General features: G+C 38.2%; 1 protein-coding gene and 2 long non-coding RNA genes across 9 annotated transcripts in view; 1 reads left to right on the top strand and 2 right to left on the bottom strand.

Moving 5' to 3' along the window:
- Positions 1-19,183, bottom strand: part of LOC139970049 (uncharacterized) — a 245,528-nt gene that overhangs the window by 161,961 nt on the left and 64,384 nt on the right. For 4 of the 7 annotated variants that reach the window (XR_011793899.1, XR_011793900.1, XM_071975658.1 and 1 more), the window contains exons 5-6: positions 14,947-15,023; positions 1,342-1,394 (exon numbers count right to left, since the gene is read on the bottom strand). The exons of 2 other annotated variants lie outside the window; for them this stretch is intronic. Coding sequence is in view for 3 of the 5 variants with exons in the window: in XM_071975658.1 (XP_071831759.1) it covers positions 1,342-1,394; positions 14,947-15,023 (130 nt within the window). In the remaining 2 variants the exon portion in view is untranslated. Of the gene's footprint in view, positions 1-1,341; positions 1,395-13,775; positions 15,024-19,183 lie in introns of those variants that run through there. One more of the 7 variants, XM_071975661.1, reaches the window with a different exon arrangement.
- Positions 3,381-5,863, top strand: LOC139970091 (uncharacterized). The gene is made up of 3 exons (XR_011793970.1): positions 3,381-3,868; positions 4,604-4,820; positions 5,351-5,863. It is a non-coding gene; the product is annotated as an uncharacterized lncRNA (long non-coding RNA).
- LOC139970112 (uncharacterized) lies at positions 6,574-9,758 on the bottom strand. The gene is made up of 3 exons (XR_011794015.1): positions 8,756-9,758; positions 8,220-8,299; positions 6,574-7,509 (listed from the first exon to the last, which is right to left on the bottom strand). It is a non-coding gene; the product is annotated as an uncharacterized lncRNA (long non-coding RNA).

Below are 19,183 nucleotides of genomic sequence, written 5' to 3'. Positions count from 1 at the left end.
ATAGAGGAAGGGGATGGACGATTAACACGCATCGATGTTTCGGTAATGGTCCACATTGGTGGCTCGGTGCTAATTAGGCCATTTATTTGGTTTCTTGAGGCAGCTGTCATCCGAATCTGGGTTTTTGTGCCAATCGGTGACCGATAATATGTATTGGTAGATATCGATATCGCGCAGCATATGCACAAGGTTCGTGGTGTATGGTCACAATCGTCGCATCGACCATTGCCATGCCATGCTGTGTGACCATTTTCATGATTACTACAGATATTGTATTATTCTTATTCTGCCAGATGCAGACGAGAAAATTGTGTAACTCTATTTCCCAAATTATTGAACAAAAAATATTAGTGAATCGCACTGATGAGTTTTTTTTTTTACAACATTTTTTTTACAACATTTCCAGTGGGGGGCAAGTGGGGGGGCCAGCCGATTTCATGGGGGCCCCGCCCCCCAGGCTCCCTGTAGCTACATAGCTATATAGCTGGAGTACCAGTTTTTCATACTTTGTACGAAGTGTGTCTTATTTCAGACACTTCTGTTTAAAAACATATTAAATCACATTTAGACGAAGAAACAACAGGGATGAAATGAAGAAAAATGTTTGCCATTGGCGACCTGAAGTTTTTCTTATTAATATTAAAAATTTAACTTTGTTGTCTCTTTCTGCCAAAGCTGATTTGACAGTGGTAGAAGGAAGTAAAGAAAAGTAATCACAATTTTATATGTCTTTCTTAAAGGAATATATTCCACTTCTTTGAATGTGAAATGGACACCACGTCACTAACATTTAAACTTTGATATCCTTCAACAATCGAGCAGTATTTAAAGGATTTCATTATGTTATCTTTTCAGTTAACGCTATAGTAGATAATACACATAAATATTCACTATGTTTTGATGAAGTAAGTTTCCTTCTACATTGTAAGCAAACATGAATACAATTCTGATTAGAAATTAGCATGAGTGTTTCGTTTCTACAAGGCAGTATTGTGCTTTTACTTATACCTGTGAGAGAATATCTTGAATAATAAAAATAATTTATGGTTGGGTAATAAGGGACACACGGGGTGGCATTCAGGTAGAAAAAAACAACGATATGGAAAGCATTAGACCAACGTTTGGGGAAGGGGAGAGAAAATGTCTGTTGTTTTAATTTCGTTTCTGTTAATCACAATTTAATTCTTTTGCTACCATCAACTAAGTGCATTTCACAAATTATGTTATCACAATATTTATTTATATTTACTGGTAAAGTAATACAGAGGGCAGCTTAGCTCAAATAAGCTGACCAGAATGCATTATGATCAACATCTGAACGAAAGGTGCACAATCTCTTACCTGCCATTGACCGGTCTGTAGATTCAGACGGCGATTATTCCGCAAGTTCCAAACTGATAAATAAAATGAAAGAAATTGATGAACAAATGTAAGTGCAAGTTAATCTTCTTTTGTCTGGAATGAAATAATAAACATTATATTCAAGTGATTTATGTTGGCCCTCGATTATAACTTCATATCAGCTGAGTAATCAATCTAGTTGATTCCTTGATTTTGAACTTATCAGTTTATCATCTAAGTAATATAGCTGATCAGTTTACAATCCTTATAACTCATTCAGATTACCGATCAGTTTACTATCATTATCATCTCTGTTTTATACCTGATCAGTTTACAACTAGTATCCTCTTAGTTATTAAATCAATCATGTTAGAATTGTTATCATCTCATTAGCATAACTGATCAGTTATCCTACCAAAAACATATGACACAACTCAAATAGGAAGGAATCTTGAATTAAATTAAGAAATCAAATCATGATAGTCGAGTATTCGATGCTCATATCAAGAATAATAATCCATGAGACGATGAACGGATCAGGGAATACTCAACATCAGTGACGACATCAGAAATCACAAGAGCCATAATTAAACACTGTTTACAAAAGTTTGTTAAAAGAAGAAAAAGGAGATTTGTATAATAGCAAATTTAAATTAAATTATGTATGCAAAAAGAATTAAAAAAAATGTTGATAACCACGTAACCAGTCTGCATGTAAGAGGACTGCTGGATCTATAGGAGCATCCCAGTTCGTTACAGAAGGTTTATGTAAAGGATCTATTTACATGTTTTTACGCTCAGGCTTCTTTGTTTAATGTTCTTCAAACTGTACTAAAAATACATTATAGGTGTAGGTCCACGGTGCAAGTGGTAGCTGACACCCTACTTTGCAAAGTGGATAGGGTGGTAAGGGGGGGGGGGGTGGCAGGAATACATTATTAGAGTTCCAGAAAATGCAGTGATAAAATCAAATTTTGTACGCTTCGTCACTCGTCTAAATGTCGGCGCTTTCGAAATTGCAAATGATGAACAAACTGACTTCGACTACATCGTCTCTGAATCTCTCTCTAAGCTGTTATCACGAGATCATTTAGTAGCTATTTAACACACATCTGTCTAAAATGGTCAAACGTTTAATGAATCAGGGCAAACGTGTTGTTTACACTAACTAGTACTGTCTTTGAAATTGATCAATGATGACATCAGCAGCAGTGACGTCACTCCATCATTAACAATGAGAATCTCGAGGTGTCCTATAAACACAGATCAATGAACGAGGGTACAATGTGTACGAGTCCGAGAAATAATGTTGAGGAGTGGAGATAGAGTGGTTTGTATGTATTGATATTACTCTTAATCATTTAAATAATGAATTTAGGTAGAATCTTAGTATAGATGTGTTATTGTAGAGAGAAATTAAACATTTGATTGCTCGTGATGTTTGTAAAGCTACCCGGTTATCAAGATATTCAGCTTTATATTACAACGCATTAGTGACGTCATCAAAGATCATGAATATCAATTGTATACAATACTTGTTGAATTGAAATAGAACAGACCATTGTAGCATCTCTTTGTTTCTGTTAGTTTACATGTTCTGCTTCTGGAATTTGAATGCGAGCCTAGACTATTGCAGCCGATCTTACAAAGATATCATAGTTGCAGTGCCCACTGCATTGAATAACCGGACGTTTCACTGGTTCAGATCTAACCACCTGCTACAGCTAACTGCACGTCCCTAGTTTTACGGTTCTAATTCAGTAACAATACTGGTGACGATATGACAAATGCTCATTTCCATTAAACTCAAGAAACACGTATCTAGTTTAAATAACCATGATAATTCCTTTTTCATCAGATACTATCAAAGCCTGCAGCATAGTTGCATCCATGATGATTTACTTGATCCAAGCGAAGGATTAAAGCTTTCTCTTGAGCATTATTTTTATTTAAAGGTCAAGCGACACGTAAACTTGACTTTGCATAATATTAAATCTCAAACTTCTCGAAAATATTACCTTTTTCAGCAGTCTGTTACAAGAAAGTTAAGATTTGGATTAAGATGAAAAATCACAAATTGATACATAAGACATCGAACAAAACATCCATTGACTTCTTTTTTCATAAATTCCTTGCATTTTCTTCCTATCAAGCAACAAAAAACTCCGCAAAAATCGGCTAGATTGACTCGTTCAGGGAAAGCCGAAAACAAATGACGTCATTTGTTTACCAAGTCGAAAGTGAATGATATCGTCGCATACGATATTGCTACCACATACAGTTTCTATACACGCACTGTAGTACGCATATATACACAGCACAGCATAGCTTATACATATCGCGAAATGGCTGCCGGTGGCATTGACACACAGTATTTAGATAGCAACGGCGAAGAAGTAAGGGAAATGGAGGACATGGTGGACGATCGTGGGGAAGTTTTTCCCTATATGTTCGAACCGGAGACCAGCGAAGAGGAAGCGGGATCGGACAGCGATGTCGAAATTGATCGTCTTGACGGAATATAACGGTAACGTTACGCCAAGCGTAGGCTACTATACTTTATATAGGATAGTTGTGTCACTAGTTAGGCCTAGAACCGATAAATGTTTCCTAACTTTGCTCATACACTTAGCTAGCCAATTTGTTGATGGGGCAGCAAAATTAACATGAATGTGCGGTTGAGTAAAGTTAAGGAAGTTACTATTTTCCTTAAAAGTTGTGGCAGCACATGCCCCAGGAACATGTCACACAGACATGTTTCATTTGGTTAGTAGATTGAAGGAGCCAATTGGAAGAGTGCACAACAAATTCAGAGGTGGCCTATTATTAATTTCCTAGCAGTTGTAGGCCTAGTGGCAAATTAGTGAAGTTACCACAAATCAGGGAAAGGGTGGGGGGGGGGGGAGGGAGAAGGTGGCACCTCACACCAGCTTTTTGTCAGTTCCGCTTGAGCTAATTTCATAACCAGATTTTCTCAATCTAGGGAATGGATTCAGAAGTGGGAAAGAGTTGGAAACGAGGCAATATCGGCTTGTTTTATTTTCCTTTGCAGCATTGTCCCAACAGAGGCAAGACTTCTAAGAAGAGGTTACCCCTTCCTTACTAGTGATGTTACTTGTAAGGAGCTTCAACAGTAGATTGCCCTTCAGAGGTGCCCCTTTTCTATTTTGACATGTTAGTACAGTATGCCCCAATAATTGAGGTTGGTATGAAGTCATTGAATTGTCTCTTTATTATTTGAACTGGTTTGTATTGTTTACAGGTGTCATTGTGGCCAATGTGCTGTGATGCCTACAGCAAGGGAGTGTAGATGCTGCAGCGAAATAGATAAGGACTGTGATGGATGAAGAAGGTGCTGCATGCATCACCTTACACCCAGGTTTTGAAGCTATGTGCCTGAACCCATTGTTTCTTCAGACAGCCTACTACATGTACCGTCAACAGTATGGTGGACGTGCACAGGAAAACAGGATCCAAGAGTAAGTATAGAATACATTATTTTTGTTGTATACCTTTATTCATTGCTCTGACCTGCTGTTGAAAGATGTAACAATACAGAGGGTGTATTCATAGTTTAGTTTTGTTTCGTTGTGAAAGGAATAACATTAAGATATAGATTTGATCAAGAAAATTTGTGCACCATGTTCAAAACCTGCTTCTGATTAGGTCATTTTGACCAAAAACTGGTGTAATGCCCTTGAGGTTAACCCTTATCATCCTGACTGACATAGTAATCATTAACACTGAGCCATGGACCCAAATGCCACAAAAAAAATGTCCACCATGCTTGTGCACGATCCATTTACAAATTTGAGTCCCCGAGATGATGACAATGATCAGTTTGTATAAATGGCATAGCTATGCTTACTTTAGGGGAGGCAGATTTAGGGGCCAAGCAAATTCTGGAAATCATATAGAAATTTATTTTAAAATTGACGTCCCCAGATGGCTACCAAGCTTTTGTGTGTCTTCATCTTTTATAGCTGGTTTTCATATGATTATTTTACAGGAAATACAGACACACAGCATACAGACAACTTGCACGGATGAGCTAGCAGTTTTTAGGGAAGGAGTTTTGTGTTGTTCTCCCATCCTATGCAGTAAGGAGGATTAGAGAAGCTTTACCATCTGAACAGTATGAAGGATTTAAATTATCAAGACTGAGAATGTGGACTGTTTATGCCAAGTCATAGTATCATTTCTGCAAAGTTTTATAGAAACAGGGTTCAGTGCTGTCTGTTTGTGGCTGAATGGTGAACATTTTGGAATTCCAGCTTACATTTTTCTGGTTCATGGTATTAACTACAATCTTGGATGAAATTTTACATTTTCAAGTTTGGGAAGTACATAAGAGTAATAAATAATAAAAACTCAAGTTAATTTTTTGTATGTATTCTCTCTTGTAAGCAAAGCTGTCACTTCTAGTAGCCTGCCAACAAAATCTGGATGATTGAAATCTCAAATATACTAGGTTAAAATAGAAGAATAGTTTGAATTAAGTACCCTAAACCACTATGTCAATTGGATCTGGAGAGCTTAGGCTTTCATTTTAATAAAATTGTAATGAGAATCAATCTGAAATTGTTCATTAATCCATGGAATATAAAGGTTACTTGATCATAAATGAGATAAAAAAAATCATATTTTATCCCATGCGGGGAACAAACAGCAAATTTCTGTCAATTCTTTTCGAGAAAAACAAAAAATTGGCAACATGTTTGAAACACCAAAGTTGCATACAAATAGTAAGTCAGCATGAAATTTACATTTATGAAGTCTAAGCTCTCTAGAAAGGAATACTTGTCATTGGAACTTTTTTTTTAAATATAATGTTATCATTACTAATAGTTAGTTACAATGGAAACCAGATGTAAGTAAAACTTGAATGTAAAACTTTAGCAACTTCCCTAAAGGCTGGTAGCGACCTGTTAATTAACACTGCTCTGCAGCTGTGCCATACACCATGTGAACAGACGATTCACAGAGTCGATTGCTCCCCACTACAATGAAACAAAATTATAACTTGGGAGGCCATCAACTACAGTACTTCAGAAAAGCTTTTGAAATCTGCTTCGGTGTTGTTTTATGGCATCCTCATTGTTCTGATGAACATAGGAGCTTGCAAGGGGTGGGGGCTCTTTTCTGACAGGAACAGGACACTCGTCTCTCAGAGTTCCACTTCTGCAGAAGTTGTTGCAAGCAGTCAAGAAGTTCCCATACATAATCTGTAGAATAGTAAAGATATGAAGAATAATATACTAATAGTTCATAAAAACATACCATTTAGATAGAGGCATTCCAATCACTCCATTTCGGTCAATAGGCATGGCACAGTTGTCGGTCAAGTCTTTGGATGCCCAACTAAGGCGACAGCTGAGTACACCTCAATTCGTGTGGATACATGGGTCAGGTTTTACCTGACAACTTGTGCCTGAACAATTCCAATATATTTTTTACTGATTACAACAAAAACCCTACACCTGTTTGTGCACCGAATATTATGGATTATGTAATCTTCAGCAGGATGTGTGGTCATTGTCGCAGTAGCTTAACCACTGTTTATGTAGTAAAGTAAACATGTGCACAGAGTAACATCCTGTCCCATCCCCTTGTAATCCATGGTAAAAGAGTGTATAAGATGCAACTTTCACCATTTGTATTCAGTAGCAGATATCCAGCCAAGTTAAGATATAATATACTCTGTAAAATCCAACTACTTGTTTGTGCCTTTATTTCTTGTTCACATACAGCTGTGACAACTCTACCAGATACAGTATGTATATGCTAATTGAAGTAAAGACTGATGGCCTCACCACACATTCCAGACTGCCCCACAGTGTTGGTGTCAAAATTAATAATGATCCTCTTTCCAGAAAGTTATGGCACCAATTGATTTTCCAGACTAATCTACTATCAATCTTGAAAATTACCTTGAAGGGTCATCTTTGTCATGTTCAGATGAGTTAACTGATGGAGTGTAGTCCGGACTACCTGGCGGTTTTTCGGTGTATCCTGATGTGGATGCCACAGCAGCAGACGGACCATCATCGCCACTGTGAGATGGCCCTGGTTGCTTTGATGGTGTTCTTGTCTCTGTTGGTCCAGTCAGCAACTTCAATGGTGGTAGGGGGACCAGTGAACACTGGACTTCTACATGTGTTACATTCACTGAAAATTAGAATAAACGCTTATTATACTACACACATACAGTATCGGCTGCTCTTGGACAGGGGTCAGCTGCCTAGATGGTTCACTTATCTTTTCTGAAGGAGAGCATATCCTCCTGCTTTATGTGGCTGCAAAAATATGGGCCACTCACACCATGAGCATTGCAAATGACTTCAGCTTGGTTTCATATAGTATAACTACAATGTAATCTCCCTTCTCTCAGTAACTATAGCTGTAGCCTTTATATTTTCCTGTGAAGCCATCAGGTATAGCCTCCTCAACCACTCTCGTCAGGCAGGCGGATATGATGGATAAAATACAATGTATATTATCCCCTAGTCAGCCTGCCCGATGTGCAGTTTTGATTGCTATTTTGCTTTCAACGAGTACTGTTTCTAAAATTTTGGCCCCTGTACTCACTTCTGCTATAGAATACTCTATAGATGTATGAAAGTTTTCCATTCTTGCTTGTATTACCCTAGCTTACACTTCTCTACCACATTTTCTCCCCCAACCCCCCTGCCGCCTTTTTGCCTGGTAGCTTCCCCCCCCCCCCCATATACATGCCTCAATGTTTTACTGGTGGAGATTCCTTGTATCCCGTTCAAAACTGACTACTTAAATCTTTAATGCCTGTCACCACCCTCCCCTCCCCCATTTCCCAACTGTTTTTCGGTAATATCAAGCACATGTCTATAAGATCATGCTACCTTTAGATGGAGATGTACATTCCGCAGAATGCTGCCTTTTTTTTCACTGCAGTTGGTTGGGGAACAGCTTCTAGATTAATCTAAGTATTGAAAATTGGGAAAGAAAATAACAAGGAAGTTATGAAATTTCATTTAAGAAAGCAGTTTGATATGTTTGAAAGTACCTGTCACAAGCGTTTTCTCTTGCAACAAAAATTGCAGCCCTACCAACAAAAATGGCAAAATATAAGGATGTCATTTACTGTGAAACATATGAGCTATGACTCTTGAGTATATAGATAGGTGGGAGCACATTATAATATTGGGCAAAATGACATGTAAACATCTTATGCTTGTTATTCTGGATTTTTTCATGATGTACCACAAATGAAAGTTAATATAGCCCTAGCCTACGCCTAACTTCATTGTCGCCGTACCTAATTTAGGGCCTAACTAACTGAACGAAATTATAAGAATCAGGCTACTGTAAGTGTAAGATAGTAATAATACCAAGTTAGTCATTGTTGTAGTAGGCCTAGGCCAGAAAATACACTTACTCTTTTCCGATCCAGCTTCGCAACTACTGGTCTACTTCTTTCTATATCTCCTCGAGATTTGAAGATACTTTCTCCAAATAGAGAAGGAACGGCATTGTCTTGTAGACGGCGAGCTGTTGGTGTTCCAAGTCCAAGTTGCGCGGATAGGCGATAGGAATCGAAACTTTAACTGGTGAAGGGCGCACTGCACACATAAGATTCGCTCGAAGGTCAAGCCAATCTTTACTTATAGGCAGCTAGGCTGGCTGAGTGCACTGGTATAGTACTAAGCTATCGCTGTATACAGTGTTGACGAACACGAAACTTTCTTGTACTGTTGTGCACCCATTCTCATCTGATATTTTGTTTACTGTTCGTGACGTTTTGTTTACGGCTTTGATCTCGGTAAGCATATTAGGCATACTTAGTTTTGGTAACATTGGCGGTTCCCCCCGTGACGTCATTATCTTTCGGAATTAGCTTGGTTATTAACTTAATTAAAACAGCAAAGAAACAATTGTGGAACTCCAAATTTGGAATATAGGGTTTTGATATGTAGCTTTTCTATTTGTGTAAGTTTGAAGGAAATCTGTTACGTGTCACTTGACCTTTAATGAGTAAGAACATTCTAGGCCTGAGTCGGGTAACCGGATACCCGGGTACCCGACCGAACATTCGTGTACCCGAATCGAAAACACACAAAACGGGTACCCGTTTTCTGAAGGGGGGGGGGCGGATGGGATTGCGTATAACTGCTATGCGAGTGCTTTCATGATTTCATGTTTTGAGTAATCAAGACACGTGAATACGGAAGATTATTTTAATGAAATAACTTTCTTGTAGTGTAGATGGCTGTTTAATTGCTTACAATTTCTAGCTTTAGCCATTCGTAATGGTTCTTTTTCGTGTGTGGATAAAAATCATTCAACACGGAAACGAAAATATTATACCGGTGAATACTTCTCAAAATTGAAATCTTCAATTCAACAGCAACAGTGTACTTACAATACTACATTACCTCTTCAAAACATAGCACATACCTTCCAAACAATTACCGATTTCCAGCTATTTGGAAGTTGTAAACATCGCTACGCTTTTGGTGAGTGTGTGTAAAAACCGATGGTTAAGGCAAGATTTCCCCATTGAATTAGTGTGGTGTTAGGCTACCATGTGGTCAAAGATAGCAGCAAAAACGAAAGTATTCGGTGAATATTTTAGTGCCAGCTAACTGCGACACAATTTAAGCGAATAAACAGATGATTAGGCTAGATATCCATGTTGACTCTTTGTGATTTTAGGCTACCATGTGGTCGGAGATTTGTGTGGAATTTACGAAACATGGTTTGTCGAGTGCACGTGTCTTTGTTGTCATGAAGCAGATACCTCTGGTAGTCCATAGCAAGTGTTTTCCTCTCATAGTTAAAGCTAAGGTATATGTTCGTTCATGCGTAAATATTGGAATTCTCAAAATAGCTATAATTCTTCATTCATTTGTTAATAGAAGGACAGACTGGCAAGGAAATGTACGGAATGTTAAGATGTATTACAGATGGGATAAAAAAATAAAAATATTCCTGGCTTTTTACTAAACGTTTATTCCAAATGCGATAGTTTAGCGATGAATCGCTACACGGTCAGGGCCGTTATGTTTAATTCAAGTTGAGAGCTGAATTTTTTTTACGGGAAATCCCGTCTTGGCAACTTTTGACATTCGGGATTTGAAATCAAATTGTGGGGATCGCGCAATCCCGCGGCTAATGCAAACCCTTGATCGTAATAAAAGAAACAGTTGCAATTTCATGCAAGGTGTTTCTTTATTTATGTGCATTTGCATTATTATTTATGATACATCAAAACATGAAAATCAGTTGTACATGACAACAGGAGTATCGATTGAAAACTTAGATTTCGGAGATGTAATGTAAGGTGGCATAGTCATGTTCCATTTATGGGTGACAGCCCGATATTCATAAGGTTCTATATTCATAAAGTTCATTGTTCATAAGGGTCATCATCCATAAGGTTCATTGTTAATAAGGTTCGCTATTCATAATGAGGAAAAGGTTCATTGTTCATAAGGTTCGTTATTCAAAATTAAAAAAAAAGGTTCGTTGTTCATATTGGTAAATGGGTTCGATAATCATAATGGTGAAAAGGGTTAGATGATCATAATAGGATATTCATAATAGAGCAAAGGGTTCGTAACTCATAACAGACAAAAAGGTTCGGTATCATTCACAATGAGGAAAAGGACCCCTTTAGGAAACGTACAAGTTTATGCCGATTCCGTACAAGTCGGTAGGAAAATGGAGGATGTCTTTTACACTTGTATGACGCACTCCTCTCCTATTATGAATAACGAAACTTTTTTTCACATTATGGATTACGAACCCTTTGATCGATTATGAATTTCGGACCCTTTCTCCTATTATAAATAACAAACCTTTTTCCCATTATGAATAACGGACCCTTCGCTCCATTATGAATATCGGACCTTTCTTCCTAATATGAATAATGAACCTTTTTGTCTATTATGGATTACGAACCCATTGTTCTATTATGAATTTAGAACCCTTTGTCCCATTTGAATAACGAACCTTTTTGTCCATTATGGATATCGAACCGTTTTGCCCATTATGAATATCAAACCTTTGTTTCCATTATGAATACCGGACCTTATAAATTATGATCCCTTTCTATTATGAATAACGAACCTTTATTTCCATTATGAATAGCGAACCTGTGTATCGAAAAAATACACGTTATTAATAACCAACCTTATGAACAATGACCCTTATGAATAGCGGACCTTATGAATATCGGGCAGACCCCCATTTATGTACATGTTACATTGTGTTTGGCTAATGACGTATACAACATTACAGTAAAGACGCACATATACAGCAGCTCCTTAGTCAAACCACCCAACCCACCCCCCAATAAAAAAAGAGATACCATAACAACCAACTAGTAAATATCACATGATCAAGAAGCGCGGCGTAAAGTATGTATACCCCCTCCTGCACTCGAACATTCGGCTGTATCCGTTTCTTCCTAGTAATGCGTTCGGTTAGTTTTAAGTGACTTAAACGATTACAATGAATCCTATCACGTTTACAAACAATTTGTTTAGACGTCCGTAGACAGGATGGTGGACCATACAGATCAAACTTTACTGATCTTTTCTTGTATTTACGCGTTGACCGATGAATAATACTACTTGAATTGTATCTGAATCCCTCTCTTAACTAATACTTGCAAGATTAGTGGTTACTCTAAAATTTAATTTTTCTTTATGACAGTGTAGCATCTCTGCGAAAATCAATCACAAATATTAAAGGAATTGTCTGGTGGAAGATTTTGATACATTGTCCTTGTAGTTATTATTTTTCTCTTTCTAACCATGTAAAAATTGTCCCCATTCGACGTTTTCTTCTTGTAGAAATCTGGTTTTCAAATTCACCAGTTTCTCACCAAAAGTACCGTTTGTTCGAACGCTTCAATATGGTGATTGACGTAGTGCTTGCAGATAGGCAAAACAGGCGACTTGAAGTTAGCACTCCCAATTCCGCAGCAAATAAACTCACGTGTAAGCACATTGGATTGCCTCATACATATAACGTAAATACTCGCGAACGTATATACTACGATGCTCAGTTGATGTACTTGTATAGCGTTACACATAGTACACTCACATTCAAACCACAGTTCATTAACTGTTCTTCGAAATCGCTGAAATAAAATTCACGGATCAAATTAACAGTAAAAGGAAACTTGTAAAGTATTCGTTAAACCGAAAGATGAAACTTGGCGGAATCGATGTCATCGCAGAACTGTCCGATTGCATACGTTAGAGTAGCCTATACACGCGAACATTATTCGCGCTGGAGCTGGATACCGCGATGTATAAACAACGAAGAGCCTGCTGTTAAAACTTATCTTGTGTTACAAAAAGACCACGAAACCACAGTTCTACTACATATATGGCGGCTTAAGGAGTTTTTTAAATCATATCTAAATTATAAGAAATTTCACCGGAAATTATTGAAGAAATTGATCGAATCGTTGTCAGAGCAGAATGTAGCACTGAGAAGCTTAGGCTTCGCAGAACTGTCCGATTGCCAACGTTAGAGTATAGCCTACATGCGAACATTTTTCGCGTTGGAGCTGGATAGCGCGATGTATAGCCTGAACAACTCAGAGTCTGCTGTTAAAATTTACCTTGTGTTACACAAAGACCACGGAACCACCGATCAAGTACATGGCGGCTTAAGGAGTTTTTGAAAACATATCTAATTTTTAAGAAATTTCACCGGAAATTAAGGAAGAAATTTATCTGTATACAAACGCTGTTTTTGTTGTGATTAAAAATTCGACAGATAACACGCGTTAAATGTAATGAAGTATACATCGTTACCTCATTAAGTTTATAATACCTATGTAAAACTGTATCGAATCGATACACAATATGTATATTGATGGCTAGAAAATTAAACTAGTACTCATCTATTATTAAGCATAAAGCATGTTTTATGCACATTTCGCTTTGTATGCAGATTTACAGACCAAAAATGTAAATTACATATTTTTCTGTGATAGTCTAATGTTATTAATGGGTGCGATGCGAAGACCCCGGAAGCGGCAGAAGTTTTAGATAGGGTCGTCAGTTTAAGCTTAACCTCAAAATTGTACAGAACGTTTCTGAGAGCTCAAGCGGGATCGCGGGGCTTTCTCTGGAATATGTTTCAAGCCCTGGTTGGTTCCACGAGGGGAAACCCCTGAAGTTTTTTGCATTTGGTGATATACCTTGTTCTCTCGTAGCGAGTTTAAAGCACTAAAACACAAAACAGATGTAATACATAAATTATAGTTATCTGTACTGTATTCCAAGCAGGCTGGTGAGGATCCGCTGGACTTAAGGGGTGGGGGGGGGGGTCAGGGGGCGAAGCCTCTGGAAGCTGCTTCATTTTATTAGCCAAATATATCCAAATCTGGAGAAATGTAGAAGCAAGGGAGTAACAGACACACCGATTTTGTTTTCTTTTCTTCGTTTTTGTATTATAACTCTTACTTTCGTAAGTGTATAAATGAAACAAAATAAAATATGGTTTAAAATTCACATAAAGTTCGAAATGCTTTCCCTCATATCATTACCCACATTTTATTTCTACTATTATTGTTTCAAAGCAAATCATGCATGGATGTTAATGTTCGCCAATACATGTAGATTGTACTCTATTCAAACTAACTTAAAATAGTTAAAACACAATGTTGCGTTTAGACTTAGATATTGGGCATAAGTCAAATCATATAAGTCAAACTATGACTCATAATGTATCATTTGAAGTCTAAACTTCCCCCTTTTCTGGGGATAGACCACAGACCCCCCTCCCTCCTCCCTATATATGATGTTGGATTTGACGACCCTCTGTTCCTGTCCAAAACTGCAGAACGAGTGTCTAATCTTTGTCTTTATAAATTCTTTTTGCTAATGTTATACCTATTCGTACATTTCAAGTACGATACATCTAGCACCAACAGTTCCCATACATTTTTGGTCTCTGTTTTGCTTTCGTTTATTTATTAATACACTATGCAGCGATTTCAAAGAAACAAAAACTTCGTTTGCAAAACTTGGAAAATAATTAAGTTAAACTTCGCGGCTTTATTCTACAATTCAGATTGAAAGAATGGTTTTAGCGGAGGTGTGGATGTGTTTAAATGTGTGTGTTTTCCGAAGGGGGGGGGGGGGCATGGTTTGAAAGACCCCGAGGGGCACAACATGACTTCCAAACTTTACAGTATCATTGTCGCTGTGTAATTAAGTTGCCCAAAGTGTGTGATATCACTACATTTTGGACAGAGATTTAAAGCATCAATTGATGGGATGGCTTCTCACAAAACATCTTATAGTGCAGTGATCTCGAAGGAGCGAAATGAAAGGAATATGACTTATCTCTTAAATCAACCAAGCTTAGCAATATTAAGTATTGTTACATTTCTATTATTCAGATCGTTGTTTAATATCACAAAACTCTGTTTTGGGTGTCTCCTTCATATAAAATGGCAATCACGTGTTGCTGATTCATTACTCTATTATATGTGAATCAAGAACAATCAACAAGTCAAAAGAAATGCATATAGTTTGTAAACCTTTTAATTAAATTTAAGAAATTTTAAGTGTGCTCATTATGACGTCATTGTGACAATACCTTTCACATTTCTTGATTTCAAGGATGATGGAATGGATCCAACTGGAATAGTGTCTGGCAGAAGGTAAAAAGCAAACCTATGGAGATAAGTAGAGTAATCATCGTGTAAGATGTAGAAGACGTAGAGGAATGTCCTCCTAGTCAGGTTTATTGTTTACTAAATCAATGAAGATAAACAAAGTAAACAACAAATAACAAGGAAATAAATCACATCTGATTGATCATTCTCATCAGAAGTCTTGTGTTTCAACGAATCCAAGAAAAATAAATTAGAATGGATATAGCAGTGTAGATAATAATGATGATAGTTGGAACTGTTGTATGTAAATTGTATGTGATTGATAGTTATAGGCGTATGAGCCCAATTTGATTTGGGGGGGGGGGGGGCTGTAACGACTTGCCCGAAAAATATAACCAATATTTTTCACGCTTCGCGCGTTCAACGTTGTAATATGCATATCATATAGGCATGCATCGGTCATTGCATCGCAAGCCGTCGTGTACCGTACGGTCCGTAAAAGTTGATGCTGATGTAAACAACGAAATGTCTTATGTAGATGGAGAAAAGCATGGAGGGCCAATTAAGTCAAAACTCTCTTTTACATTAGTAATGGCGAATAAGTCGGGCAAGCTTACAACTGTATTTCAATTACCAAGGATTTTTTTTTTTAAATTATTGATTTCCTTTAGCTGCATCGTTGCAATTTTTTTTTCTTTCAGTAGGTGCCCGAAAAATGCTGAGCATATTGCCCGAATTTTCACAAAAAAATATTTGGTTGGAGGGGGAGGGGGGGATGCTGCAGCCCCCAACCCCCGCCTCCTACGACTATTTTGATAGTAATTGTAATATATAGCCTATAGCTGTCCACATTATCAGCATTGGCAGAATTGTTTATATGTTTAACTTTCAATTATTATAAAGTTGTTCAAGCATATAGAAATTTAAAATTTTACACAACAAACAGAGTAATACAGGTTAATTGTAACAACCGCCTGCTCGGATCACGTGGTATACATCGTATGTTATTTTCGGTAAATTAATTGATTTTATAGTTCGTCTTCGTGAATCCTTCTCACTTTAAACGAGAACTAAAATAAAATATTTCAGATTGTTAGATGTCACTGGTAAAATATACAATCTAGAAATTTTGAATCTTAAAGCTGAAATATTGTTTCTCAATCTCAAAATAGTTTAAGATGCTACATATTATATTTTCAACTTAATGGCTGTATGACAAACCTGTAAACACTTGCATTGAAACGGAGGATGAATGGAAGGGAGAGGGGTAGGAGGGTCGAGGACATAGCAACATTCTTTACTGGGTGCAACAACTGGTTCTCCTCGGGTTATATTTCAGTAGAAAGAACACAAAATGTTACTATTACATGAAAGATGCAGATATACCAAAGTTATCTAAGTATTTATTCAATTTCAAACTTCACTAATGTTATCACATTGTACGAGTTGTTATTTCGTCATTGATCCAAATCCAATTTTACAAAATTATAACATTTATTGTGGAGTTGATTAGAGTTTCCTTAACCATTACACGATCAAATGTTCCTATTCAACTATTCTCAATGAAGAGCTGAATGTGTCTAAAATATCCGACGTCCTTCATTACAAGGAATTGTTACAACTTCCTGTACTTTATTAAGAACTAAACTAATACGATCTTTGTTGATTCGCAAAAGAAAAGTTTTATTGGAATGTGGCAAAAGCACTGAGGGGCAGGGGAGAATGTGACTTTGATTGTACGCAAGAAACAACTAAACTGTTAAATTATCTGAAACCTCTCAAAAGTAATACTCTGTGCATTCTTTAATTTCAAAGTAACTGGTAAGTTCCATTAACAAATGTAAGCCACTTTTCAGGGTAACCAGAAAATAGGAGGAGCATGTGCTCAATCAGCCCCCCACCCACCACCACACGCCCACCCTCTTTCACTGCTCCGTCGCCCCTGACACGGTTAACGGACGGTTTCATCGCAAACATTTGGAGTGAAGTCTACACATAGTGCCTTTATACTGGTAACTTGACCTACAAGTAGATACACCAAATATATATATCGTGTTGTGACATGTGGGGGTTTACAATTCTGGTTTTACCTCTTTTTCAGCAATCTAGTTGGGGTTTTTTGTCATACCTTCCTAAATGTTATTATTTTCTGGCAAAACCATCAAATAGCGAACACAAACAGATCTTGCATGGGCCGATATGAAATAACCGGGCTGGTGGTAGGGGTAGAGGGAGGGTGTGAAACCTTGAACCTTTGTGGTAGCATAATATTATTCATTATGATTATTATGATTTCTATGAGTTTGGTGAACTACATAAATGATGTTAAGCAGAAATTCGTTATAGTATCACCCTCCCCTTACAATATAGCGACTCATCAAGCCAAGCAGTATTTCAGTCCGTCTCAAATAAACCAAATGCCGAGACCTTAATACTAAAAGCAGTATGTATTCTGTGAAAAGAGTATTTTAAAGCCCTCCCTATCAGTGGCGTAGCCAGGATTTTTTCAGTGGGGGCGCTGGGGGGCTTGACCATATCCTGGGAGGGCGTCTTGTAACTATCTAATCGAAGCGCCACCATGAGTTGGCGCGCAGCGTACCGGGAATTTTAGCTAAAAATGCCTCCTAGATCGTTGGAAATGATACTTCCCAGGCCTTCTAAGCTGCTCTAAAGTTTTCTCAATATCCTTTATTTTGAGATCCCATGTCTTGATATGGTCATCAAATAGAAAAAAAAAACAGTATGGTAAGTTACTTTGAAATATCATGACATATCTTTTGTGAGTTTGAGTCCCAGTGGCGGCGGAACCGGGGGGGCTTGGGGGGGGCAATGCATGATAAGCCCCCCCCAATATTTACCAAGGCTCCGAAACGTGCATCTGCCCATTTTTCAATGCATACTTGTCGATCTGTCCGATGCACACGTATACTATATAGGTGTAATAATTTTAGTAATTGCTGGGGGACCCTGGTCCCTCGGACCGTCCCCTGGCTATAGACCACATTGTCACCCCAACCGCGTCTTCACGGCCCGTGAAAAGTGGAAGCAGTTAGTGTGAGTACCGGTAAGCGCAACACAACTTTGTCTTAGGCCGATGACTTGCCTCATTTCAGCCAACATCCCCTTACTTAGTGGCGGAGCGTCCATATATACAGTCAGGGCGTGGATCCCCCCCCCCCTCCTCCTGACGGACTCAAATGGACTGCTGGCGACGACACCTATTTATTCTCCGTTTATCTGCAAATTAGCAAGGGCCGAAAAGGGTCATTTCCTGCAATCTAGGGAGTAACTTTACTCAAAAATTTTCTGTACGCTCCGCGCCAACCTGTGGTGGCGCTCCGCTTAGATAGTGTCAAAAGCGCCCCTTCAGACCATTATTGCCCCCCCCCCTGAGCAATACCCCTAGCTCCGCCACTGCCCTTACTACACTCAAAAACGTCTTTGCGAGTACACTACGAGTAATAGCTACTCTCTTATTAAAACACCATCGAATATACAAATTACAATGTTTTTACAGACTTTTACGTGCAAAAATCTGAGAAATTGCAGGCTTGAGACCCATATTTTAGGGCTAGGTATTCGCAGCATAAAACACTCGGGAAGTGCCGTTTCCGGCCATCTGGGGTTTTGAAAAAAAACCAAAATTTTCTTGTACGCTCCGCGCCAACTGATGGTGGCGCTCCGCTTAGATAGTCTCCACATATTAGCCCCCCTCCCCCCAATAATTTTTCCGTTCCGCCGCGCCTGAGTTTGACACCGGCATTGACATTTTTCGACAAATCTGCAAATTGCGCGTGGAAATACGAAAAGATCGACTGGGCTTTCAGCCAAGAAACATACTGAAATGACCAAACTATATGTCAAACTGACATCAAAGATTGCATCTGAAATATTATTAGGGTGCTAGACTGATTGGCCGGTAGTTCTCAGAGATAGCATTGTCTCCTTTCTTGATTTTTTTTTTTTTTTAGCGGTTTTAAGAGCATCAGGGTACATCCCAGAAGTGAAACCTGGCCTATGCGCTCTGTCACGTCAGGTCTTTCAGCAACTATAGCCAGCGACGTAGCCAGGAATTTGAAAGGGGGGAGCACATTTTGCGATTGATATGGGGTGGGGTTTATGGGGGTGTCCCCTCCCCTTTAAGATGTTCTTTTACATCATATATCAGAAAAAAATGTCTGGACTTTTTAATACGTTTGACGAACTTAACTGATGGAC

This window comes from Apostichopus japonicus, chromosome 7 (assembly GCF_037975245.1).
Source record: "Apostichopus japonicus isolate 1M-3 chromosome 7, ASM3797524v1, whole genome shotgun sequence".
Lineage (NCBI taxonomy): Eukaryota > Metazoa > Echinodermata > Holothuroidea > Aspidochirotida > Stichopodidae > Apostichopus > Apostichopus japonicus.
This window is presented reverse-complemented; position numbering and strand designations above follow the sequence as displayed.